The sequence below is a fragment of the Protopterus annectens genome, chromosome 9.part0, assembly GCF_019279795.1.
Source record: "Protopterus annectens isolate FY-2018-M chromosome 9.part0, PAN1.0, whole genome shotgun sequence".
NCBI lineage: Eukaryota > Metazoa > Chordata > Ceratodontiformes > Protopteridae > Protopterus > Protopterus annectens.
In genome coordinates, this window is record NC_056743.1 from 1,848,297,283 (window position 1) to 1,848,324,893 (window position 27,611).

The 27,611-nt window shown below is 37.0% G+C and overlaps 1 protein-coding gene across 2 annotated transcripts in view; it reads right to left on the reverse strand.

The window, feature by feature from the left end:
- LOC122812295 (signal-regulatory protein beta-1-like) overlaps positions 1-27,611 on the reverse strand; it is a 233,491-nt gene that overhangs the window by 15,594 nt on the left and 190,286 nt on the right. Inside the window, exons 2-3 of one of the 2 annotated variants that reach the window (XM_044084702.1) lie at positions 16,943-17,230; positions 13,756-13,864 (exon numbers count right to left, since the gene is read on the reverse strand). In XM_044084702.1, the coding sequence (XP_043940637.1) occupies positions 13,756-13,864; positions 16,943-17,230 (397 nt within the window). Of the gene's footprint in view, positions 1-13,755; positions 13,865-16,933; positions 17,231-27,611 lie in introns of both variants that reach the window. The other variant, XM_044084700.1, reaches the window with a different exon arrangement.

Here is a 27,611-nt window from a genome sequence, read left to right on the forward strand (position 1 = left end):
CCTGACATCTTCTAGCCAACATCCAGTGATGATGTCATCCACTGTAAATTCTACTGCAGCCTTATAAAAGTCAGACTTGTGCTGTGGCACTTGCATTAACAACAGAGGTCTCTAGTCAGTGTATGCTAATAGGTAGGGATTCTATTCTCACTGAACTGGCATGTGTGTGTGTGTGTGTGTGTGTGTGTGTGTGTGTGTGTGTGTGTGTGTGTGTGTGTGTCTGTGTGTGCACGTGCATGCGTGTGCAAGTGTGTGCGCGCGCGTGTGTGTGTGTGTGTGTGTGTGTGTGTGTGTGTGTGTGTGTGTGTGTGTGTGTGTGTGTGTGTTTGTGCACTTGCTTCACATTAGAGAGATAATTTTATACCAGCAGTTGGGATACTACTATTACCATCTTCCTCTCACCAGACTCTGCTGATGTCATCAGTTATAAAATATTCTCCAACACTATAAAAGCCATAATTGTGTTGTGGTGCTTCTGTAAAGGTACCATGCTTTGTAAATAGGTAGCATTATGATGGTTTGTGAATCCATAGCTATTTCCAGCAATCCTCAAAACATCTTGTTGTAGCATACAATAATTATGTCATCCTATGTAACATGTACTCTGACAGTATTCAAAACAAACTTGTGCTATGGCAGTAATATTAGCTACTGTGTTTGCAATGTACTTTAATTACACATATAGGTGTTCTAATCTGACAGCAAGCTAATTGCATGTCTATACATACAACTATCACTTATGAGACAATTTTACACAGGGATGTGACCCCACATCCATGCCCTACAGTGCTCACAACATGTTGTCCTCAGCATACAATGATGTTATCATACTCCATATACTGCAGTGTGACAGTGTTACAGTCGGACATGTGTGGTGTTGCTACTGTGACATTGCATCACATTCATATTCTATGCCTACAGAGGTGTAATGCTCATATCAGGCCCAGTGTATTGCTGTGTGTTTGGTTGCTAGTACATTATGGTCATTGTGTGATCTTTGGAACAGCTCTTCATTTCACTACCACTTAGGGTACCATTCGTGTAACCCCACACATCCTCATTTGTCCTCTGGCCACATGATATTCATCCTGCAGAGGAGTGAATCATGTCTTCATGTCAAATATGCATACATACATCGTGAAGCAGGGTCCTTCCATGAGCCTATGCAAGCCATCCCCAGACCACTGCATGGGTGATTGCTAATTCTGTCATAGTCTGATGCGGGTTCTTATTAGCAGAGCAAAAGACCGTAATCGCGAATACGGAAAGAGCGACATGTATTGCATGAAATACGGAAACGCAGAATGTCCAAAACTGCAGAAATGGAAATGTCGAGGTGCAATGGTTGGCCCATCTGCGGTACAGCTCCGTAAGGTAAGTGTGCGATAGATAGGACTTTAGGGTTAGGATGTGGGTTAAATTAAGTTAATAGATAGGTAATGTATGTAAGATTTAGTGTAGTGTTAGAAGTAGGGTTTTATTTAGCTGTATTTATGTGTATTATTTATTTGTTTTGGGTGTATGTCTGTAGGGGAAGTGCACGGTAGTTATGGACCTTAGGGTTAGGGAGGGGTTAAGGATAATTCATAGATAGTTGTGTATGTGGGGTTTAGTGTAGTGTTGGAATTAGGGTTTTGTTATATGTATGTGTATTTATTTTTTTGGGTGTATGCCTGTAGGGGACTTGTGCGGTAGTTATGGATCTTAGAGTTAGGGAGGGGTTAAGGATAGTGCATAGTTAGTTGTGTTTGTGGGGTTTAGTGTAGGGTTAGAAATAGGGTTTTGGTGCTTTACTTTAGGTTAGAAGTAGGGTTTGGTTAATGTATATATGTGGTTTATTTATTTTGTTTGGGTAGGTAGTATGTAGCGGGTGGTGGGGTTGGCTGACTATGACAGTCTGTTATTTTATTTTTTGCTGTTTAGTGCATTCGAGATTTTTGCGGTTCATGTTATAGGTGTCGGCGTTTAGGTATTGCTAATATAGACCCGTCTGGTTCACCTGTCACACATGGACAGTGGCAGAATGTAAAGCAATCCAACAAATATACACATGCCCACAATAGTCTTACTATCTTCCATAATATACATATAGGCATTTTCACTTTCATTTTATAATAATGGCTAGGCTTTCATGCGATATTGGCCATCAGGCTAATAGTGTCCTATGACCCTATGATCACCTGACATGACAATGCTGCTGTCATTGACATATGCTATATCAAAGTGTGGATGTGCAGTATGGCTACAAGAGGGTATTGCAGTCTGTGATGTGAGATAATGTATTGATGGCCATTGCTGCAATTACGTTGCATTCTCCTTCTATAACAGCTGTAGTAATATGTCCCTGAGAACTGTTGACATAGGTTCATAGCAGGTTACTAGGTTAGTGGTCCTGCAGCCCTTACAAGCCTAGCCATGTTCACCACAAGTACCACCAATTGTTCTTATTAGGTGGACATAATTTGCAGAGTGAACCTATCATCAACACCGACTACCCTGTCCAAGAAGGACAAGAGTATCACCCTCGGGGTTAGTTTGCAGTTTCCCAACCATTTGTCTATGTTCTGCTTGAATAGAGTCAGTGAGGAGTTCTGCTTCACATGATTTGGAAATTTAGATTGCCATTAGATTTGTGAATGTGCAGCAATTCCTTCACTACAGGGTCAGACCCTGCCCTGTAGGCTAGGCATAAGTCATCTCTCAGAAGGTGGCCCTGTATTTTTATCATTAAGAAACTCCTGTGGTCTCTCCAGCTGTTGCAGGTGTCTGATGAGGTACATGCAATAGGGTGCATTGTATTGTACTAATGTTCTGCTGATGATTGAGTACAGTGGGGTTATAACATCCTCAGACCTGTATACAATGCCCTTACTTATCAGATGCACAATGTAGAAGGCTTTCCTTACCACTGTGGAAACTTGTTTGTCGAAATTCGGAGTGCTATCAACCTGTGTTCCCAAGTCTCACAACACTGGGTTAGAGCTTGGGGAGGTGTTGCCAATAGATGCTTAGGAAACAACCTGGGATGTTATCTGGTACCACTGAGGATGTGTTGTTAGCCTTGGAGAGTGCAGATATCACCTGAACTGTAGGAATATGTGGCAGAAGACTGTTGTCAGGTATGCTTTGGGGTATGGCCTGTGGGTCTCAGGGAGTGAAGTGTTTGCCAAATCTGTCAGCTAGTAGGTTGGCAATTTCCTCCAGTGCAACTTCATGTTTAGACTTCTAGCATTAAACAGCAGAACCTTGAGTTTGCTTTCAGTGGAGGTTTTTTTATCTCTGAACATTTGTTGCTTTGGCATTGCCCGAAAAAGAAACTATGGGGGAGGCAAGTGCCTTTGCCAGTATCTGACAGCCTAGTGGATACAGGTGTAGACCATCATTAGTAAAGCAGAGTGGCCTGTTAATCATCTCATTCCAGGCTGAGAGATACTGGATCCCCCTGGATTGACACCAGAAGCTAAGCTGATTGATCATTTCTTGTTTAAATTGTGACATCATCCTGAATGGCTGTACATTCTACATATACATTTACTGTGCAGTCTGTACTGTATCATGCTGATATGTGATTAGTATTCATGCTACAGTTGTCTTCATTGACATGCCATTATCTGCTGTACATTATCATGTTTCACCTGTCATCTTTCCCTGTTTTCATTCTTACAACTCATCTGTGTGTCCCTATTCAATACATGCACTTTCCCTGACTGTAATGCAGTCTATGCACCCTTACTGATCATTTACACAACCTTTTTTCAGTATGCCTGAAACAGGTGTCCACTATACTCTGCACTGCATTGTAATGTATTGGAAATATATATATTGCTGTATTAATAACCCTGAAAATCATTGTGGCATTTCACAAACACGCTGACCTTGTTTGCCTGTAGGTAAACAAGTTTACATGTCTGCTGCTTAGGGATGCCATCTGCAAAATTTTTCTGGACAGACCAGAATTAAGGGACACTGTCATTGACATAGAAGAACATAAAAATATGTTTAATTGTGCACTGTAGTAGTGTATGACAATTCCCTTGAGGGGAGGTTAATGCACATTTCTATTCTGCATGCATTTTGCCTTCACGTAAAGGTCCAGAATTTTTTACATGAAAAGTTGGCAACCCTACGTGCTGCTGTTTGTGCTGCTTTACACAGTGTCCTGGCTGGCAGCAGTGCTGCTAGCCACGAAAACGTGACGTGTGGCATGAATATGTTTAGTCCTGCTGCTCATCCCTCAAACACGTGAACTCTGTATAGGCTTTATGTTAAGCCTTACTGAATCCTCAGATGTGTTTTCTTGCCAGAGACAGTGATGTTCCTTTTATGTTGTTCTATGAACAATTTGAGTGCTTAGAACTGGGAACAGAAGTGTAGTGTAGTGCAGTGCGTGATAGAAGCTTTATATTACAGTACTGCAATGCTAAGGAAAAGTGGTAGTGAATGCCAGCACTGTATCTGGTATTCATGCAGGAGGAGCCATGGGATAGCATAAGAAGGAAAACATGACTTTGTAGAGAAGACATTACTAAAATAAACCATTTGATGTACAAAATAGTTGCCTTGTAGCAAAAAAGAAACAGACACCAGTGTATCCAGCAAATTTAATGAAACTCTGACATCTCGGCCAAAGCCTTCCTGGAGAATAACTCAAAGAAAAAACTTGCCCCATATATACACATAGAAATACATCAACTAAACAATCATATAATTAAAGAAGTACTCTCCAATTACATTCTTCATTTAGTCTCCTTGGAGACAGGGTGTCACATTTTAAAATGTAAGTAGATTCTTTTAAAAGCAACTTTCTTAATAAAAGAGAAATTACTAAAACCCTATAGAAAAAATAGATCAGGAAAGTTGAACTAAAGAAAACATGATAAGTGACTACTTTGAAAAGACATAAGGCAAGGCACAACAAAAGAACATCAGAAGACTGTCTGAAGAAGTAGATATTATTTTTTCTGAGAAGGAGAGAGAAAGGAATACACAAGTAGAATCTTGTGAACTCAAAAATAAGGAATTGAATAATGTTTGCAAAAATACAAAAGCAGCCTGTTAGTTGCTGGCACATTTCAGTGACACTTGTTGATATCTTAAGACTTCTAAGGGCAGATATCAGGTTAAAGTATTCTATCTTGAGTTTGTATTCCAAATTTGCACAAAAATCATTGAAAAAATACAAATCATGCCACACTGAATGGTTTCAGAGTAGATGGAGCAGAGAAGAAATGTTTTCACTATACAAATGACAGAGGTTATATATTGGAATTTATAGTGCAGTGATAGGGAAGAATAGAGCTTCTAGAAAGTATAGACAGACAGAGATACAGAATGGGTTATAGATATTTGTCAGAATTAAGAATGGTATCTTATTAATATTTATGTCTCTAGCAAAAAGCTGGGATAGCTGTAGCATGAAGCTATGAATGCTGAATAGATAGTTAAGGTAGATGTTTTTTTCACCAGAAAGGAAGATTATCTGCAGTGAATTTTTAACACTAGTACGTTTAAGAGTGTTATGCAGAATAAGCACTGTTATGATGATGAAAATTAAAAAGTGTAAGTAGTATTCAAAAATGGGCCTACTTCTAATCTTCGAAACTCATTTCTTTGAAAATTAAAAAGCAGACACCCACTTTCATGAACGTACACTTAACCGAAAATGGACTTTTGAGAAAGTCAGTTAACAGACTCACATCAGTTAACCAAATCACAGTACAGTGGGGATAAGAAAATATATCATTTTCCCCACTGTAGTGCGATCTCAGAGTTAGTATATATAAGTAGCAGGGGGTGGGGGGCACAGCCCCCCCACAAGTGGGTGCATGGGGGCTTGCCTCCCCTGTAAAAATGTATTCTACTTTGCCAGACACACCTCCAGTAATTATATATACTAACTCCGAGATCGCACTACAGGGAGGAAAAGCATATATTTTCCTATTCCCACTGTACCATGATTCAGTTAACTGATTTAAGTCGGTCAATTGACTTTCGCAAAAATGCCCTTTCGGTTAAGTGCACTTTTGTGAAAGTGGGTGTCTTCTTTCTAATCTTTGCAGAAATGAGTTTTCAAAGATTAGAAGTAGACTCCCAAAAACATAGACTGGAATTGTGTAGGGTGGATACATACGGCACCTACAAGTAAAGTATAACCCCCGTCAGCTGAGAGACAGAAATGTGTGAAATGTAAAATACATTACCTTTATGAGTCTGCAAGAAAAGTTGAAGAGACTGAACAATCAAAACACATTAGAAACATGAATGTCTTCCTCACTGACATTTCAGAAATTAGTCTGTGCTTTGCCAAACATTTTTTGGTAACACCTTCATCTGAAAATGGTGAAGTAGAACATTAAACATATAATATATGCAGCACTACATTTATGGCTCACTGTGAGAACATACTTATAACAGCAACATCGTAGCTCACCCATACACTATGCTCCCCCACACACACTGATATCACAGAGCTCCTGTCAGTGATTGGATGCCCAAAATTATGTGATCCATCTAAAATAACACTTACTTTGCCTTTCTACAGACTAATTTGGAGAAGAGAATACAGGTCTCTTAAACCTATTATGACAGAATGGATAATCCTAGGGATTGCCAAATAGGCGACAGGATAAGCAAAAGCAAAGACAAAGACAGTCCTCCTAAATAAAGATGAACCATTATTAATAATAAATGACATTTCAGCAGTGGCCTGTCAAACAGGAATAAAGAGAAACAGCAGTGGTGAGGCTTTACTGAAATGGATTCCCATTAATCAGCTGCAGCCTTAGCACATACGCAATAGAGTTACACCATCCTTAGAAGGTGAGCACACAAGCAAGGAATATGTAAAAGGAGAGTCTGAACAAACAGCTAAGAATAATGTAATATAAAAATGCTAAATGCCTAAAGGAGCAAATAGTAACTTTCCTCGTCCTCAGTATTTGGTATTGATTGCAGATATATTCATATGGACATCTACATCCTATAAGGGGGAAATGTAGAGAAAAAGCCTTTGAAAGGAATATATCTATATATATATATATTACAAATACTCAAAATCATGGTTGCTATTAACATTATTTTTATTACTATAGTTATTATTATCAGTGTTGTCATTATGCTGTCAAAAGAATTAAGCCAGACTTCAATTATTTTATATTATAAGCTATGTGAAATTAAGTTGGCTCAACACTTATATGCCCTTTCCAAACTTATTGTTCTATGTTCAATTCAAGCTAAAAAGTAAGAGTTAAAATGTCCCAGGTTGTATTTGTATAAAAATAGAATGTATAACAATATAAAAAAGAATAAATTAATAACTTACTGAATAGACTTTAATCCAAAGAACTGTACAGCATTAATAAGGGTTAAAAGAAAATCATTTACTTGAATATGGTGGCTGACAAACAGACAGGTCAGATGTCACTTGCCCAAAACATGAAATATGCTTTATTTTGTTTTCATCCAAAAGTCTTTGTTGGCGGATTCTCCTTGTTTAAGTGTCTTTGGTCCACTATGAATGCTTTGGGTAAAAGTCCGATTTAATTGCAGGTAGACTTGGCTGGATACCTTTCCACACAAATTTCAATTTTACTCACAGCAAATGGATTTGCCTTTGTGGATGACCAGGACTTCAATCAGCAAGATGCGATATCATAGTCTTTATTTCCTTTATTGGAGTGTGCAGGTGATCAACATGATATACAGGCAGTGCCCTTTCTGTATGTAAATGTGTGATCTGTGCAGCCTATATAACGGAATGTTCAAATCTGACTGCCAAAACGGGTCTATATCACTTAATCAAAACCACTAACAATCGAATCCCTATTCATCAAACCCTTTTTGTAGGAACCACAAACCATTGAATGGACTTTTATTCAACATTTTCCCATGGAAATACAATGGTAGGCCAACCTAGTGACCGTAAAAAAAAAAAAATCACAAAATTTAAAACCTATCCACCTGGGGTGTGACACACCCAAGCCCTGGGGGACTGCACCCCTATACCCCCCCTAACTAAATACACCAACTCCAAGATCACACTGCAGTAGACAAGAGAGCAAATTCCAGATGGTGGCCAACCATTGTTTTGGAGTCTATATTAGATCAGCGAACGCTTAAACAAGTGAATGCTGATTGATCGACCTTATGTAAGCGAAAGCTTACAATCTCAAACTGTCAGATCAGAGATTTTTTTCCTAGGGAAAACAATCACTGATCCAAAACACATACACACAACACAAGCACACCAAACAAACAGAAAACCACACACATACACCCAAAATCTGACACCTAACCCTATACTAAACTATGCACACACCACTAACTATCCACTTACCTAAGGTCCGTCACTATTGCACACTCACCTCATTCGCTCCCTAACCCAAACTCACCTAAACCCACCCTAACTCTCACGTCCACACAATCACACACATACCTAACCCGTACCCTAACCCTACCTCACCAAACCCACCCTAACACTCACATCCACACAATCGCACACTTACCTGAATCTGACACATAACTTTCCACCACAGCACTGAAAATACTGAAGCAACAGAAATGGACAACCAAATTCTTTCCCTAGGAGAAAATTCAGGATTCTGTTGCTTCAATATTTTGACCATTTGGTTAAATAAGGTCAATCAATCAGCGTTCACTTGTTTAAGCATTCACTGATCTAATATAGACCCTTGTTTTACCCTAGGAAAAAATTCAATTAAAAGTCCATTCGATGGTTTGTGGTTTTGAAAAAAATGGTTCCATGAATAGGGATTTGATCATTAGTGGTTTCTATTAAGTGATACAGACCCACCAAAACATGGCTAAAAAAGAACCACATAGGAATAAGCTGAAAGAAGACCATGCATATGAAGGACTAAATGATGGCTTTCTGTGTGTGTGTGTGTGTGTGTGTGTGTGTGTGTGTGTGTGTGTGTGTGCATTTGTACATTTGTAATTTAACTTTAATCACCATGCTGGAAGTTTCTTTGCTGAAATGATATGACTCTAAAGGGAAAACTCAACACCTGTCTGTCCAGAGTGTCTTTATGGTCATACAGCAGTGACACCAGCACAATATGCAGGAGTTCTTGGGTTAAATTTCCAAATAGGAGCTAATATTATACTTTCTGTTTTGTGGTACATTTTAGAAATTCGGATTCAGCTTTTGTTTGTGAAATCCACTCAGAGGGCAATATCTAATATGTTAATGCTGTTTCCTAAGATAAGATTCCAGCTGTCACATAGTCACATTGAAGGCCCCACAGCATCACAATCAACCACTCCTTCACAAGAGAACACATTCAGTCTCAGCTCACTGTTAAAAACCTAACAACAAACACATAAGATATAAATGCATTATACTATAGACTGGCAATATATATACACTTTGACAGGATATTAAATGCAAATATATAAATGAAAAGGCAAGGAAACAGTCATTGATGTTTGTAGCTGTGCGGAGATGATGAAGTGTCCTGATCATAAATACAGGTTTAGACCCAAGTGGTAAATATTTACAATGTATACCTAGATTTAAGGAAGAGGATGTCATAGCAGAAAGGAAAAGAATGGGAATCACAGTGGAAGGGAAATAGGGGAGGTGAAATGCTTAGAGAAAAATAAAGATAAAAACAGGTAAATTATATTCAAACCGATATGCTAATAAACAAGGATATATCATTTACTATTTACTGCACTTTAACAGCAAATGTATATTCTAAATATATGATTAAATCAACTGTTAAACATGCCTGAATATGTTTTTCTGTTGTTTTTAAAGTAAAATATAAAGATATTCATTTATACTTCTCCTCAGTTAAGGTGGTTCACAAAGAATTAGCAGCAGTTAAAATCATACCACAAAATCCAGTGACAGTATAAAACATTTCTGTCAAGACACATCTTACATTTACTTATTTCTTGCATTCATTTTTATTTTTTTTTCTGCATAATATAATGGAATGTTATAGAAATTAATTTGAATAAAGATACTATCAGTAAGTATTAATGGGAAAAAATCATATTAAAATAAATAATGTATTAATTTTTTAACAGTAAAAATGATTTTGCATATCTACAGGAAATTCATCTTGCTCATTCATTACACTGTGCTTTAACTTTGTAGAGAGATCTTAAGCAAAGTTTAATCAGTTCTGCCAACAAAAGATCTAGAGGATTTGAATTAATTATTCATTCTCCAGAAAAAAACAGTTCTGTGTTCTCGTAAAGACACTAATTCAAGAATTGTATTAGAGATTTTCAGTATATGGATATTATAACTACACCAGGTATGGTTTAAGCTTCCTTCTCAGGCTATGACACATTTGAAATATTTATAAATTAAACAAATTAATTTTAGCAGGAGACTGGAATGTTGAGCAAGATTTAGGCTATAAGACAGGAAACCTTAGAAATTCAAGGAATCCCTTCAAATACATACACTGACTTATTCTACAGATACAGGTTTACAGTATTTGAAGATTATAGATATTTCGATTTTAAACATAAAACATGGTAGACTTAATTATTATTATTATTATTATTATTATTATTATTATTATTATTATTATTATTATAGCAAAGTATTATATTTTTGATTGCATAAAGCTTTTTTTTTATAGTGGCTTTCAGACCACCGAACAATACTACTATATTAGTTCATAAAAGTATTATACAGAAGGAGGACTTTTTTCTAGGCCATAGATACTTTTCAGAAACATAATGCAGAAAACATTTGTATTGTTTAAAATGGGCTTCTATTAACGCTTACTAACAGGCATTGTGTTTTAATTAACTGTCAAGGAAAAGAATCAAACTTCAGCAATTAGACAGATTACTGGAAACATTAGAAAATTAAAACAACTTTCAGAAGTTGGTTTGGCAAATTATACTTTAACAATAAAAGAGCAATATTTTAAATAAGAAATGCATTGTTTTAAGCACAACTTCTTTACCAATAAAAATCCTAATTTCCACACAAAATTAGAACTCATTTAGGTTTAATAACTAAGTAACTAGAAGTTCTTTAAATATGTGAGGAATAGTAAAGAAAATTATCTAACCAGAAAGAAATATATGATACAGAAGAAATAATTAAGTTTCTAGATAATGTAATTAAAATTACCTTCTCATTCAAAACTGACACAAATACTAAATGAACAGACAAAATAACAGACTATTTTTCCAGATTAAAATAATAGACTATTTTCCAAATTAAAAAAGCTTAGATTCTTTCCCCTATGAGTTTTCCAAGCAGTTTGATCAGTTCTTTTGTTATATATTTCCAAACTGCTGGAATGTCTAATGACTTCATCTTATAGCAGAGAATTTTATTTCTCATTAGTCAAAATAATAAAAATAAAAAGGTAAGAACAGGCCAGTCCCCATGAACTATGCACCTTAATGAACTCTGACTATAAAATTCAAATGACATATGTTAACAGTATTATCTTGGATAACTTCTTCTCCCCAAATCAATATGGATTCTTTCCAGGCAAATACATATTATAAGCTATTATTCTATTTCTCTACAATCAAAAATAATTATTTTTCAGAAGTTGATACTCCACTTTGCTCATTCGATGTGCAAAAAGCTATTGACACAGTTAACAGACAATAGCTATTTTACTGGTTGAGGATGTTAGGAATCTTCTACCAATATAGAATCTTATCAATACATTTGTTTCAAATACATTACATTGCTTATTAATGGACTGGGCTCATTATTTTACCAAGGACAGCAGGGGATCATGAGGGTTGACAACATGACAACTTCCATCTATCTATCTATCCATCTATCTATCTATATCTACATATCTATATCTCCATCTAGCTATGTATATATATATATATATATATATATATATATATATATATCCTTTATCTCTTATACAAAATGATCTGGAAATACATCCTAAAGAAACCAAAACATCAAAAATAGAGCTTATTGCTCATGCAGATGATCATATGGAAACATTTTCTAAAGCAAATCAATCATCAAAGAGGATTTCTATTTATCATCCAAAAGAATAACAATTAAAAGGATATATAAAAACGGATGTATCCTTATATTACAGAAAAGACCATAGACTGAATTCAAATAGTTAATTCTTTAAAATTCTTGGGATGTCATTTTTCATCTTCTGAGAATTATATCACTGCTGCTCAACTTCATGTTACTTATCACTGGATAAACTGGAACCATTTAAAACTAAGTTTTGCTATAAGAATATTTTTCTAAATCAATATTTATCCAGTGTTTACAAAATACTTTAAACACACACACACACACACACACACACACACACACACACACACACACACACACACACACACACACACCTTTTATTTGGTTCAGTAAGCTCAAAAGCATATCTTTTTTAGAGATGGAAACCCATTTTATACTTTACCAAAGCTTTGAGTTTGTCTGCAAATAACTTTTGATAGAAAATAAATAATTCTAAATTGTCTGTATCTACTCAGCTCTGAATTAAGATGGAATACAGATTTAGACCTATCAAATTATAAAATTATTAACAATATTTCTCAGTTCTGAGTATCTACCTGGTAAGAAAACATTTCAGGGGGTTTCCCTGTTATGTGCATTTGCAATCTATGGAAACACTTTATAAGAGAGATAATCATCATCATTGCAAGAATAATAATTTTAAATGTCAACTACTCCCACAGGCGTTATAATGTCATCATATACTGAGATGGAAATAACTTAATAAAACAGAACAATTAATATATTATTATTAAGATCTCAGGTTTCTTATTACAAAAAACTGTAGACTCTAGGCCAGGGAGCTATCTGGGAAAATAAATTAAGGAGGAGGGGCAGATCCCTATAATTAATGCTTAAAGGACAGAAAATCCCAGACCAGAAGTTTAGATCCCTTGTGTGTGTTCTTCGGTATAAAGAGGACATTTTTGCTGAGCTATAACATTTCTCCTTGTAAGGGTTATACTGTTTAATGGAGAGAGGAGATGCAATCTATACTATTCTGTTGCAATCAAAACTACTAGGATAAAATCTTCAATTATAACATTGTTGTCTCTATTAAGTTGCTTCCTAAAATTATAATTAACTCCTTCCACACCAGTTATACATATTTTAAAATGGTATGCCAAAAATATAATAACCATTTGGTCTTCAGTGCATTATTGAGAAAAATAAAAACAATTTCATTGATCCTTCCTATGCACTTCTTACTATTAAAAAGATGATCTCTGTGTTGCATGATCACAAACTCCAGCTACAAATTATGCAGCCTGAACACAAGAGGTAGCAGAGATCAGTACAGCTATCCCTGGAGCACCATAATCTCCCAGAAAATACTTCCACAGGAGACACAATCCAACATGCTCTCCTCACCAGTTAACTCCTCAGCCTTGTGACTTACTTCTGTCTTCTTGTTCCATGCATTCCTTTCTGTGTATCATTGCTAGAAATTGTCATCAATAGCTGTGTGGCCTTTTAGGTTCCATTTGCCTTCTCCCCCCGCTAATCCCTCTGTAGTACAGCTCCTTCCTCCACACAAGTATATTGCATTGTTATTCTATCCATATAATTCAGTTAAAGACACTGTCCCACAACAGCTGCAATATAGAACTCAAGTTGTTAGAGTAAATGCATAGTATACCACAAAACTCCTTCAAGCAACATCCTCATTTGAAAAAGACAATAACACTAGACACAAGTGGTACATTGTATAGGTAAACTATGAACATCTTAAGGAAATGAGAACAAACCTTTTGTTTTCCATTTCATGATAACATAGAAATATCATAACTCCTAGATGGACAGCACCAATGATGCAGCGCAGAGCTCCAGTGATAGTTATTGCTGGCCCACATGAATCTATAAGAAGTAATAATGGAAAAATTAACTTATTAAATAAGTATAAATAGTCCTGCTTTATAATGCAATATATTACAATAAAAATGCAGTTTGCAGAGTAGAAAATGATCACAATTTCCAAACAGTATGTTAATAAATGTTTTGTGAATAAACCAGATAATTCTATTGTAGTGCTTATGTGATTCACCTCAGTAATGCTTTTTGCACACTATGGCAATCACTTATGAAGCTCACAACTTGCAATATAGAAATGCATTGTACATCAAAGCCAAAGTGTATCATTGAGACATACAATCTGATCTGACTTTATTGAAACTGCAATCTTAGTATATTCAGTAGAATCATGTTTCATCTGCTTGTGCAATAGTCAGCTAGGACAAGCAATGCGTTCCAGTTGAATGTAAATGCATTTCCCTCCGTGGTGACAAACTAATATAACATATTACTTGTGAAAATGTTCAGAAAATCTTCTGCGGAATATTCATAGTGTCCAGATTTTACTTGTGTTAATTACAGTTGCATGAAAGCTGGCTCCTCTACTGAATGCCAAAATGCAATTGGCCAATGCTATGGATGCTCACAGAAAAATTCCAGAAAGACAAGTATCATCATAAGTAAGAACAGTGATACAAGCAATCACAGAAGCACAGGAGAGATTATCACTCATGTGATTCCGTCTCCATTTTGTGCATGGGAAGAAAATGCAAATAACCAAGTGGTTGTTGAAAAGGCTGAAAGCAGCCTGTTTTTAGTACTTACCTCTATAAACATGTACAAATAAATAAGTGTGACGTAGTATTTTTAACATGACTAGATACAGAAGAGTGCTATGCCTCCCCAATATCCACACAGTGTCTACATATCTGTCACATATGTTTGGTCTTATTATAAAATGTGACGTGTGCTAGTCAAGGCATTGAGGAGTACAGACACAACCTAATAATATACAATTGAGGTGTAGATGTAATACCCTGCAGAAAATGCATGCTAAAGTAATACTTGTTATTCTCTCAATGTAAGTGCATGACAGTAATACTTTTTCTACAGACACAAATTCACCAATGCACATCTCCACTTGCAACTAAAGTGCCTTAATTGACTGATGTGAGCACTGATGCCTTGCAGTATCTAACTCTGAGGTATCAGCCACATGTCATTATGCACAAAGTGCTAAAACCAATGACTGCTGTGAGCATTAATACCTTGCAGTACCTAACTCTGAGGGATCAGTCACTTGTGGTTATGCACACACTGCTACTGCAAATGATTGCTGTGAGCATTAATACCTTGCAGTACCTAACTCTGAGGGATCAGTCACTTGTGGTTAAGCACACACTGCTACTGCAAATGATTGCTGTGAGCATTAATACCTTGCAGTACCAAACTCTGAGGGATCAGTCACTTGTGGTTATGCACATACTGCTACTGTAAATGACTGCTGTGAGCATTAATACCTTGCAGTACGAAACTCTGAGGGATCAGTCACTTGTAGTTATGCACACACTGCTACTGCAAATGACTGCTGTGAGCATTAATACCTTGCACTACCAAACTCTGAGGTATCAGTCATTTGTGGTTATGCACACACTGCTACTGCCAATGATAATTGTGATTGCCTGAAGAGACTATATAATCCAAACCACCATCACCCCAGCCAATCAAAATTGAATATTCACATGCAATCAGCTAGGCACTAACTCCATGCTTTAATAGCAAAAATAAACAAAAGCAAATCATAGTACTTTCACAGCGTTGATCAAATTTTACTCAGGATAATTCATTTTTATGAAGCACATTATCTCATCCTCTCATTCCTCCACATATTATTTCATTTGAAACATCAGAAATGTTCTTATATAATGCATGAGTCCTTCAGTTCTTTGTAACCATTCATCAGGACATCAGTAGTCCAGTATTTTATGGCTTTAATAGCATCAAAGGGACGCTAAAAGGGTCTTACCCAAGGGAAACATTACCTTTAAAAAACTAGGTAGACCAAATTAAAGTATACTTTAGTTTCCTTATACACACACAGAGCTGTAAGAACTGGCTGTCTTCTGATGAGTCGCAACAATGTAACACTATTGACAAAATATCCTTGCCTCAATTCCTCATAAAATGATTTTTACACAGGGGTCCATAAAACAGAGAGAATGTTTTTTTTTTTTTTTTTTTTGATAAGAAGCAAACTGGACAGTCTGGTGCCTGGCTTTAAGAACAGATGATGGCTTTGGTTTCAAAAAACATATGGGTTCTTTCCAACACAATGCCCCCTTCTCCTCCAGATCTGACCAGAGGGCAAGTTGATGGTTACAAAACTACAGGAGATACCTACTGACAACCTGCTCAGGTAGTCCAACCAGCCTTATGTTCTTCTGTCTAGCTTAGTCCTCCATTTCAGCTAAGACTTCGTATAATTTCCAGTCAGTATCATGCTTCACCTAATGGTCAATGGATCAGAGTTTTTTAAGTACATGCCATATTTAGGGCCTAGTGATCCACCAAAGCTTGACCACAGCTGTTCCCTGTTGGAACCATGACATATTGATGTACTCGTCTAGTTCTTTTTTAAAGGGTGTTAACAACTGACATGATTTTGCAGGAAGATGCATATAATGATACAGTATATTTGATGCATAGCTAAAATAACAAGTTAATTTATCTGCTATCCGTCCAGTCACTATAGTGAGATGGCATCTTTCTCAGGTAGATATGAGTCAGTAACCTCTAAATAAAAGTGATCAGAACTTAAGAGTCGGCTCATTGAGCAGAAATTCTTCCTATAGAACCATGTTTGTATACAAAATAACATCATTTATTATACTAGGGGAAAGAAATCACCCCCTGGAAACTTGTGAGTCAAGGTCTAGCGATATAAGTAATCACATTAGTGAATCTATATACATGCAGCCTGCATTAACCATAATATGCACTTTTTTTTTACTGTTGCATTATACTAATCACATTCATGAGAATATTCATTTCTTATAAAAAAAATCTGACAGAATGTATGCTAAAAGTGTAATTACTAGTATCAATGAATTTGTTGAAATCATAGATTATCTTTACCTGACATACCTTGCTTCAGGTAGAACTCTGGTGATTGTAGCGTCTCTGTCAAGTGTGCAATTTCACAGATCACACCAGAAATATAGTCCTTGACTTTAACATTAATGGTGCTGGTTACATTGTAGGTTCCATCTTCTGTCTTAGAAATAATGTCTGTCTGTAATTCCTTGATCTGATTGCCATATATGATCCACACAACACTAGCATTCCCAGGATAGAAGCCAGAAGAAGTACAAGTTAGGGTGGCGTTTCCATTTTCTTTTTTGTGATATGAAATTTCTGGAGTAGATGGCATCACTGCACCATGAAAAAAAATCATTAGGGATATAGAAAAGTAGTAAAAAGACATGTAATACAATGGAAATTAATATCCTTTGTTTCAACAAAATCCATGAAAAACATACAACTTTAGTAAGTGTTTGTATCTCTGAAGACACTTCTGACTTTAGGAATGAAGTTAATGTATTTCAGCTGTGTTGGTGCACTGTGTCTTCTGTTTTCCCCTTGATTTAATACTAAATCCAGTCAAGCTGTACATATGAAAAAAAAAAAACACAAACTGCCTGACATACTGATTCTAATTAACAAATATCACCAGTAACCTATATATGTTTGTATATCAGTAGCATCTCATAAAACTGGAATATGTTTTTATAATCCCATTCTTGTAAATAAATAAGTAAATACATAAACAAATCAATAAATAATGGATAAAACCTATGGGTGTCATTCATTTCCCCAGTCTATTTCTAGCCTATTGAGTGGCTCACTTCTTGATCTTATGATTGATCCCCTCAACGCCACCTTAAAATTACCCCTCTCATGTTTTCATAGAGACAAAACTAAAATAAAGTATGCGATTTTATTGTATGCCATAGATAGTAGTTTCTAAGACTAAACTGTACTTTCAAGATGGAGACATTCAGCTTTCTGGAAGCCAACTACCTGTAATACTAAAATTATCACATCCCTTACTTCTTTACCTAGTTGGCAACCCTTTGCATGGAAATGTCTTCACAGACTTTTCTGATTCCAGAACAAGTGGTTTATCATACACCTAGGCTAAGCCCAATTTGCTGGAGATGCCAATCATCTGAATCTACTCCAACATGGGAGCATATAGCATGTTTGTGCAGTCGTTTACAACCATTCCGAAAGATTTTTGGATTCAGGTAGAACATTTTACACCCACCCTTCAGAAAATGATCATTATTCATAGTATGGTGCTGGCTGCCAAAAATTCCTTCACACAACACTAGAAACGTACCTCCCCATTAGTCACAGAATGTCAGAAAATTATTACGACTATATATTCTTCAGACTTGCAATTAGCCAATAGCCTTGGAAAGGAATCATATTTTCTGCACAAATGGTCTGCCTCTATTACTGTTTTAATGTTTCTAGATTAGTTAACTGAAATATTCCACTAGATAAAATGATTACTTCATATAATAATTTCAGTTCTTCATAAAAATGTCTGATATTATTCTCAGAGTCATATGCAAGGATTCTAGTACATTTTCCTATTCTAGAGACACCAAGGTAACCCATTTCTCATGTTTTGTTTGTTTGTTGTTCTTCTTTCTAATATTACCCTTCTATGTGATTTTTATCTAGTTCCTAATATGCCTTTGTTGTGTGATGCCCACGCCCAGTTGTAGGTTATTCCAAAAGTATTTCCTTATCTATTCAGTAGCCCATGCAAAATGCCTTTTCATTTAGTCATTTCTATATGATACCATATGTGTCATTGAAATGACGTTATATGCAATAAGAATGAAACTGTTTTAGGTTGTGCTATTAAAAGGCCTGTTCTAGTTTTATTCCATTTATGTGCCCTGTTTAGCTTCCATTCTTATATGATTTTCTGAAATGAAACAATATCTGTTTAATTCATAAATTCAGTGTACGATTAATTGTGTTGTTATTTTAGCATTGTATGTACTTGTCTAGTCTCTTCTTTATGCTGAAATTTTTAAAAAATATATTTACTAAAAAAGGACAAGACACAAACAGCATCTTGCTAACAACCATGTCAAGCTTACCTGTTGACTGTCCATTTTCCAAAACATCCTTGATTTTGCTTCATATTTTTGTTTTTTCCCTTGTAAAAGTTTTGAATTTCTGGTAAAGCACTGAGATTTATAGTCAGTCAGTAGTGCCAGAGAGTGGAGTTTTAGAATTCTTATTCAGAAAATACATGCTAATCGAAAAGCTGTTGTTCTCTTTACCTCTTAGGTGAATTAGGGTAATATCTAAATATTGTTCTGAATTTTGGGCCTTTGTCCACCCATTATTTCGGAACCTGTACAGAATTCTTGAGCAAAGAAGTTCAGACATATGATATCAAGGATTACTACACTCCATAACACAAGTACTTTGAGCTAATTTGAGATGGACTAATGGATTCTAAAACCCAGAAAGACTTAATTTTCATGTTTTGTGTTCACCTGAAAAAGTAAATCCATATGTGCATCAATCACATAGAAGTATCTGTGGTATTATGCATAAACATTCAAAAGAAAATGCAGTGCTGGATTACAGTTAACAAGTTTGTCTAGCTGTTCAGTACAGAATATTAATGCTATGAGCTACAAATTAGCATCATCATGTTTTCCAGAGTTTGACTTTCTCTGTCTCTGTTTATTTAATGTATGACTTTTAATAAACCATAGAACCATACAGTACTATATGGTCAACATGGAAAAGGGATCCTTGTGCCTGGTGTGCCAATCTGATTTTGAAAAGAATAATACATAGATAAAATAAATAAATCTTTTTTTGTTGTTGTTGTTTGATTGTTTTCAGCAAATACATGTACTGTGATATATGAGAATAAAAATACCACTGTTTTCTGAATCAGAATGTGCAAGGTATATAAGCTGCATTTAAGTCTAGCCAAAGCTGTAGGAGGTAAACTAAAGAACTTGATTTCATCTACAATGTTATGTTTTTCAGTGGCTTGAAAATATGCATGATCTTGTGAACTTTTTCTGTGAAATGTATAAAGTTTATAAATGCGTTCGGCTAGAAAACACAGCAATTATACATACAATACGAAATGTGCATGTGCGCGCGCGTGTGTGTGTGTGTGTGTGTGTGTGTGTGTGTGTGTGTGTGTGTGTGTGAGTCTGCACATGTCTGTCTGTGTGCACCGAATAAGTGTGCCATGTTTGTTGTAGCAAGTCCATTCAAACCGCAAACCAAATATGCAATGTCTGTCTGTCTATGACCTTCCGGGATATATATAAAAGTTTATTTAAACTGCAGAAGCTGTTCATAGGTTGATATGTTCATAGGTACTTATTATGCTGTTGATTCTTGTGGATCTTTAGAAGCTTATCCCTGCATTTCTTTGAAATTTTTAGCATTTGTAATTTAAGTACAATTAACCCAGAGCTGGGCACAATTTTGCCTATTACCCCCTATCTGTAAGTGCCAAGGGTGCTAAACTAGGGTTATTTTTAAGTTTCCCTTCCATTCATCCATATTACATTTGAAAAGATTAAGGGAAGTTCTTTGCTTTATGTAACAATTCCAATGAAATGATATTCCCTATGAAACACATCCACCCCTTTAACAAGTTGCAGAAGAGATTAAGATATTTTGAGAAGCTGTGTGTAGATCTGAGTGTAATGTGTATGTGCTGTGTCTTTAAGAAGCATGTGAGGGTGTGCATGCAGGTATAAATTCCAAACATGTGCAATCCCTAGTGCCATTGTGTAGAAGCAGCCAGTGAGTGAGCATGTATGATCACAGCAGTTAGTTTGTATATAAGTTACTTAGTTATAGTCAATAAGCCTCTACAGTGATGTGTTTGTATAGTATAAAGCTGCTTAAACAGAACCCACGAAGACTCATTAGTCATGTAACAAAATGAAAGTGACATGGTGTCAGAACTGGGATGGAAGAGAGAAGAACATTTGGAACCATAAGATGTAAAGACCACAGTGAAGGTAAAACTGAGACAAAACAGTACAAACACAACTAGAAATAATAAAAGGTAATGAAAGTAATACAAATTATTTACCTGATGCAAAGAGGCAAGAAAGGGCATTGCCAGAGCACAAACTGTATTATCAGAAAGTACAAAAAACTTGTTAGCTAAAGAAAGTGTTTATGATAAAAGTTTTTGACAAGATGATTGACTTTAAAGTACAAAACAAACATGTTTAAAGCAAACAAATATGTTTAAGGCAAAACAAGCATGTTTAAGGCAGAACAAGTGTGTTTAAGGCGGAATTGGGCATGTTTAGAGGAAAACAAGCACAAAGAAAGCACGTTGGCATGGTGACCGCTTGTGTATGGGCAAAGTGCTGTGCTTTGGATAACTATGACTTTGTATTGTATCAAGGGCATAATTAAACTTATTCAAATTATCTCCAGAGTGTGTAAAAGTGCTTACAGTGTGTGCTTATTACTGTGCATATATTTCAAAGAGTTCATTGTGAGCAAAGTGCACCTATCCTGTGTAATTCAGTCAAAGCAAGGTTAATTGAAGAAAAATTCTTGTGCTGGATGTGTCTGTTCACAAAGTGCCACCATTACAGAGTGCTTCATGTACTGTAAAGAGTTGCCTAGCAATGTACTGCCATTCTGGGGACATTTCAGTGCATTGCACATAGTCATTTGCAAAGTGCAAATACTTCAAAAGATATTGAATATGGGAAACAATACCTCAATTTATTAGCATTGTACAGTTGCTGGATATACTTCTTGCATTGATAAAAGAGGTTTCATAAATTATTTGCAAAAGTATTGCAGTGCTCGTGAATTACTCAGTTGCATCATGAAGTTTTTGAATCTTTCTTAAAGTGATGACTTTAATAAGTGATGATGCATGACTGTAGCATGCCTGCCTTTATTGATAAAGCTTAAAGTAATGACTTTAGCATTTTTGCCTTTACTAATTTCGGGAGTAGATTACTTTAGCATTTCTGCCTTTACCAATTCTGCAAACATAGCAAATGATGATCAATGACTTTAACAATTTTGCCTTTATCAATTTCCTAAAGTAGATGACTTTAGCATTTCCGGGTCTATATTAGAAGCACGAAACTGCTTTTGAGTGAACACGTAAAGAGCGACACATATTCTTCGAACTGCATTTAAGTGATTTGATGAATATGTCACAGGGCAAGGAGGTAGTTGGCCAACTACATGGAGTAACTTCCTTCGCTATAGTGAGATCTCGGAGTTGGTATATTTAGTTACGGGGGGGGGTGTGAGGGGAGCCCCACCTGATAATGGTTTTTAATTTTTATTTTTTACTATGAAAAAATGTGATTATGTGGCCGTTCGCTATTTACAGGTTTTGCATATTATTTGTGGACTTTTATGTAGTCACACATATGCGCTTTTGTTGTTCTGATATAGACCCAGCATTTCCACCTTTATCAATCAAAGATTCTGTAGAGCATCGGAAAGTCTGAGAAATTATTTCACAAAGCTCTGTAAGATATCAAAAAATTTCAAAAGCTGTTTCACAAAATGCAGTAAAGCATCAAGAAATCTCAAAAGCTATTTTGCAAAGCACAATAAAGGATTGAAAAAATCTCAAAAGTTATTTCACAAAGCACAATAAAGGATTGAGAAATTTCAAAAGTTAATTCGCAAAGCTCTGTAAGGCATTGAGAAATCTTAAAAGCAATTACACAAAGCACAGTAAAACATCAAGAAATCTCAAAAGCTATTTTGCAAAGCAAAGTAAAGTGTCGAGAAATCTCAAAAGCTATTTCGGAAAGTACAGTAAAGCATCGAGAAATCTGAAAAGCTATTCCGCAAAATGCAATAAAGCATCAAGGAGCCCGAGAAGTTTATTTTGCAAAATCCAGTTATTCAAAAGTACTTTGAGGGTGTTCATTCACACAATTCCAATAAGCTTAAAGAGAGAAAGTATAACTACCGAGCAGACAAAGCATCGAACAAATTGTGTTTATGCCAATTACTTATACATATGTGTGCGTGTGTGTATGTGTGTGTTTGTGTGTGGGTGTATTCAATGTATTTGCAAAACCCTTTGCTGGAATGTGTTAATATGGCAGACGGATTTAGAAAACCCTCAACCACTTGTATTTGATCAGAATATTGCAGAGAGCTGCAGAATATTTGAACAAGAGTACAATATTTTCCTACAAGCAGCTTATGCAGATAAAGAAGCGCATGCCATAGCATTCATTTTGCAAAGTCTAGCAGGATCTGAGGCCATAGAAAGAGACCGTTCATTTGTATATGCACCAGCAGTATATTAAGGTGAAAGTGCAGACCACCATATTGTTGTGCAAGCTGAATCAGGGGAAGACCTTGAGTGTTTCAACCACAAGTTCAGAGAGATGTGCAACCCTCAGAATAACTTTACATTAGAGAGGCATTTGTTTTACACAAGAAATCAGAAACCAAGGTAAACATTTGTAGCTTATTTAACTGACTTGAGAAACAAAGCTAAAACATGTTAGTTTGGTGATTTTAAAGATGAGCTGATAAAGGACAGACGTGTGTGGTATTAATTATACTGCAGTGAGAAAAATTTTACTTCATGACAGTGATTTGACATTAAGCAAAGCAATAAAGATTTGTCAGATCCATAAAGTGGCAGAAAGGCATAGAACATGCTAGTGAGTGACAAAAGCATGGTTTCAGTAAGCTCCAGAGCTAATGTGGATAGTATGCAACATCTGTCAAGCAGAAACAGGCCTAAGTAAAGGGCAGTCACAGAGTTTCCAAAGAAAGTACAAAGCTTTCTATAAAGTTCCAGAAAAAATGATGAACATGTGATAGGGCAAGGAGATGGTTGGCCTACTTTATGGAGTTGCCCTTTCCTACCCTATAGTGCAATCTCGAAGTTGGTATATTTAGTTGGGGGGTGTGGGAGGCAAAGCCCCCCACCTGTTTATGATGTTAAATTATTTTTTTTTATTGAATGGCCGAGTACGTTTTTTCTCTAGGGAAAAATTTGCTTAAGTGGCCATTCGCTATTGTACGTTTTTGTGCATTATGTGTCAACTTTTATATAGTCGCACATATGCACTTTCATTTTTATAATATAGACCCAATACTGACAAGCGATACTAGGCTTTGAGATAGTCAATGTAGTTTTTTTATGATTATACTTAATGATTAATAACTGTCAAATACATTGAAATTATCACATCCTTGGACCTAGACACCATGGCCTTATTAATAAGTTATGCAATGAAAAAAAGATTTTCTCATAATAGTGGCTACATGATGATTGAAGGATAGTTTGTTGACCTAGCAGGATCACATGGCCCTAACTACTGGATTGATTTTCAGGGATGCATTGTTGATCTGATAGTTACAGGAGATGTTATGATTTCCAAAGGAGACTAGTATATATTATTTAATATTGAGTTTTAGTCCATGGTCATGATGCCTGCTATCTGTTTGGGAAAGACCCTTTTGGTAAATCTTGGTTTTCTCTGCAGAATTTATGGTGGCACCAGATTTACAGTCAACTGTAAACTTAGATTTACAGTCAACTGTAAACTTGGTCATCCATAAACCCTTAACATTAGTTTTAACCTCTGAGAAGTAAATGCCAAAGAGGAGTGGCCTGAGGACCAAACCCTGAGGTACATCAATAGTGACAGGTCCTTTGGAGGAGGTGGAGCCACCTACCTTAATTTCTTGGGTTCTATTTGTGAGTCAGTTGACTATCCAATGACTTACATAGGGATCAACATCTAGCTTGGAGAGTTTATCAACAATACCTGAGTGCGGCATGCTGGTGAACACCTTTGTGAGGTCTAGACATGCAATGTTTACTGAATTTGTCTCATCCATTGCTTCCATAACCTTTCTGAAGAAGTCATCAAAGTCAATCAGGTAGAATCTGCCTGTGCCAAAACTGAACTGGCTTCTGGTAAGAATTTGTAGGTTACCTCTGTGGCTCTGCTCGACAGGGGCACAGGAAAATACATTTCTTGGGTGGTGAAAGCCAGGGTACATTTTTTGGCTAGGCTTGTATGGGCCCTAGGGCCGATAGCCTAGTACCTACCTATGAACCTATGAACCTATTGTCTTTATTTATTATTTCCATAATGATCCTTTCCATCGCCTAACAGATGAGGCTTGTCAGACTTCTGGTGTTGTAATTACTTCAGTACGTTCATGCACCACCTTTATGCAAGTGAGTGGGTTGAATGTCACTGCTTTCCTTTCTTTCATGCACTGGGTATGTTTGCCACATTGTAGCAAGTACATGCAAATCACTAGTCAAATATGTGCGCTATCTGTCTATGGCCTTAGCACATGTACATAAAAATGTACAAATGTTACAGAATATGCTGTGGTCAACTGAGCACTGGAGCTTATTTGAAAAGAAACACTGCATATTAGTGTGGCAGTCTGCTACCAGATATACTTTATTAGCCAGTAGTATGGAGTTCTTATTAAACAAAACAGGGTGGTGCAGTGGTGCAGCGGTTAACATTGTCGCCTTACAGCAAGAGGTTCTTCAGTTCGATTCTCAGCTGGGGTGCCTTCTGTGTGGAGTTTGCATGTTCTCCCTGTGTTCATGTGGGTTTCCTCTGAGTACTCCGGTTTCCTCCCACTTTCCAAAGACATGTTTCTGGAGTATTTCTCCCCGGGCCTCCACTGAAAACAGGCTCTGTGGAATCTAGTCAGACTTTCCCGGTCAACAAATGTTAAATAAAAATAAAAAGCTACCCGGTAAGCCACCAAAGTCTGTAAGACAGAGAAATGCATTATTTGTAAGTGTAATCTATAGGAGGGTAAAGCTTACATGCCAGCTAAAATTCTGTGGCAAGCAGCATGGAGTTTTTACTGAATAACGTGCCTAGTCTGCAACCAAAAGCTGTAAGAAAGAGAAATGCATTGTTTGGAAGTGTAAGCCCCAGGATCTACTAATTAAAAACAATGGAAATGTGTTGCTATACAGAATGAGATTTTTATCTGCCTCCTAATGCTCACAAAGAAGAAATATGTGTAGTAAATGAGAGAGAAACAAAAGGAAGTAAGTTATTGCATGGAAAGTTAGAGGCATTTTAAGACGAGAATGAATCATGATTGCCATGTAAGACTTACACAAAAGAAAAGGGTTGAAAAACTAAAAGATGAATCTTGTTTCTTACCAATGGGCTAGGTTAGGGACACTGTCAACTCAGGTTTGCACAGGGCTGGAAACAATGTCACCTTAGGGTAACAGAGGTCTAGGGTGGGGACAATGTTATCTCAGGTTTGCAGAGGCTATGGTGAGGACAATGCCACCTCAGGTTTACAGTGGGCTAGAGTGGGACAATGTCACCTCATGTTTGCAGAGGGCTAGGGTGGGACAATGTTATCTCAGGTTTGCAGAGGCTAGTGTGGGGACAATGCCTCCTCAGGCTTGCAGAGGCCTAGGTTGGGACAATGTCAACTTAGGGTTACAGAAGCTAGGGTGGAGACAATGTTACCTCAGGTTTACAGAAGGCTAGGGTGGGGACAATGTCATTTCAGGTTTACAGAGGGCTAGGGTAGGGACAATATCACCTCCGGTTTGCAGAGGGCTAGGTTGAGTCAATGTCACCTCAGGTTTGCAGAGGCTAGGGTGGGGACAATATCACCTCAGGTTTGCAGATGATAAGGACAGGGACAATGTCACCTCAGGTTTACAGAGGGCTAGGGTGGGACAATGTCACCTCAGGTTTACAGAGGGCTAGGTTGGGGACAATGTCAATTCACATTTACAGAGGGCTAGGGTGGGACAATGTCACCTCAGGTTTGCAGAAGACTAGGGTGGGACAATGTCACCTTAGGTTTGCAGAAGGCTAGGGTGGGGATAATATCACCTCAAGTTTGCAGTGGACAAAGACAGGGACAATGTCACCTCAGGTTTACAGAGGGCTAGGGTGGGACAATGTCACCTCAGGTTTGTAGAGGGCTAGGGTAGGGACAATGTTACCTCAGGTTTACAGAAGGCTAGGGTAGGGACAATGTCCCTTCAGGTTTACAGAGGGCTAGGGTGGAACGTCATCTTAGATTTGTAGAGGGCTAAAGTTGGGATAATGTCACCTCAGGTTTACAGAGGATAGGGTGGGGACAATGTCACCTCAGGTTTCAGAGGGCTAGGGCGGACAATATAATTTCAGGTTTGTAGAAGGCTAGGGTGGGGACAGTGTCTTCTCAGGTTTACAGAGGACTAAGGTGGGGACAGTGTCACCTCAGGTTTACAGAGGGATAGGTGGGACAATGTCACCTTAGGCTTGCAGAGGGTTAGAGCATGGACAATGTCATCTCAGGTTCACAGAGGGCTAGGATGGGGACAATGTCACTCCTGGTTTACAGTCACCTCAGGTTTTCAGATGGCTAGTATGGGACAATATCACCTCAGGTTTACAGATGGCTAGGGTGGGACAATATCACCTCAGGTTTGTAGAGGGCTATGGTGGGGACAATGTCTCCTCAGGTTTGTAGAGGTCTAGGGTGGGGAAAATGTCACCTCAGGTTTGCAGAGGGATAGGGTGGAGACAATGTCAGTTCAGGTTTACAAAGGGCTATGGTACAGACAATATCACCTCGGGTTTGCAGAAGCTAGGGTAGGACAATGTCATCCCAGGTTTGCAGAGGGCTAGGGTGGAAAAAATCTCACCTCAGGTTTGCAGAGGGCTAGGGTGGAGACAATGTCACTTCAGGTTTCCAAAGGGCTAGGCTGGAGACA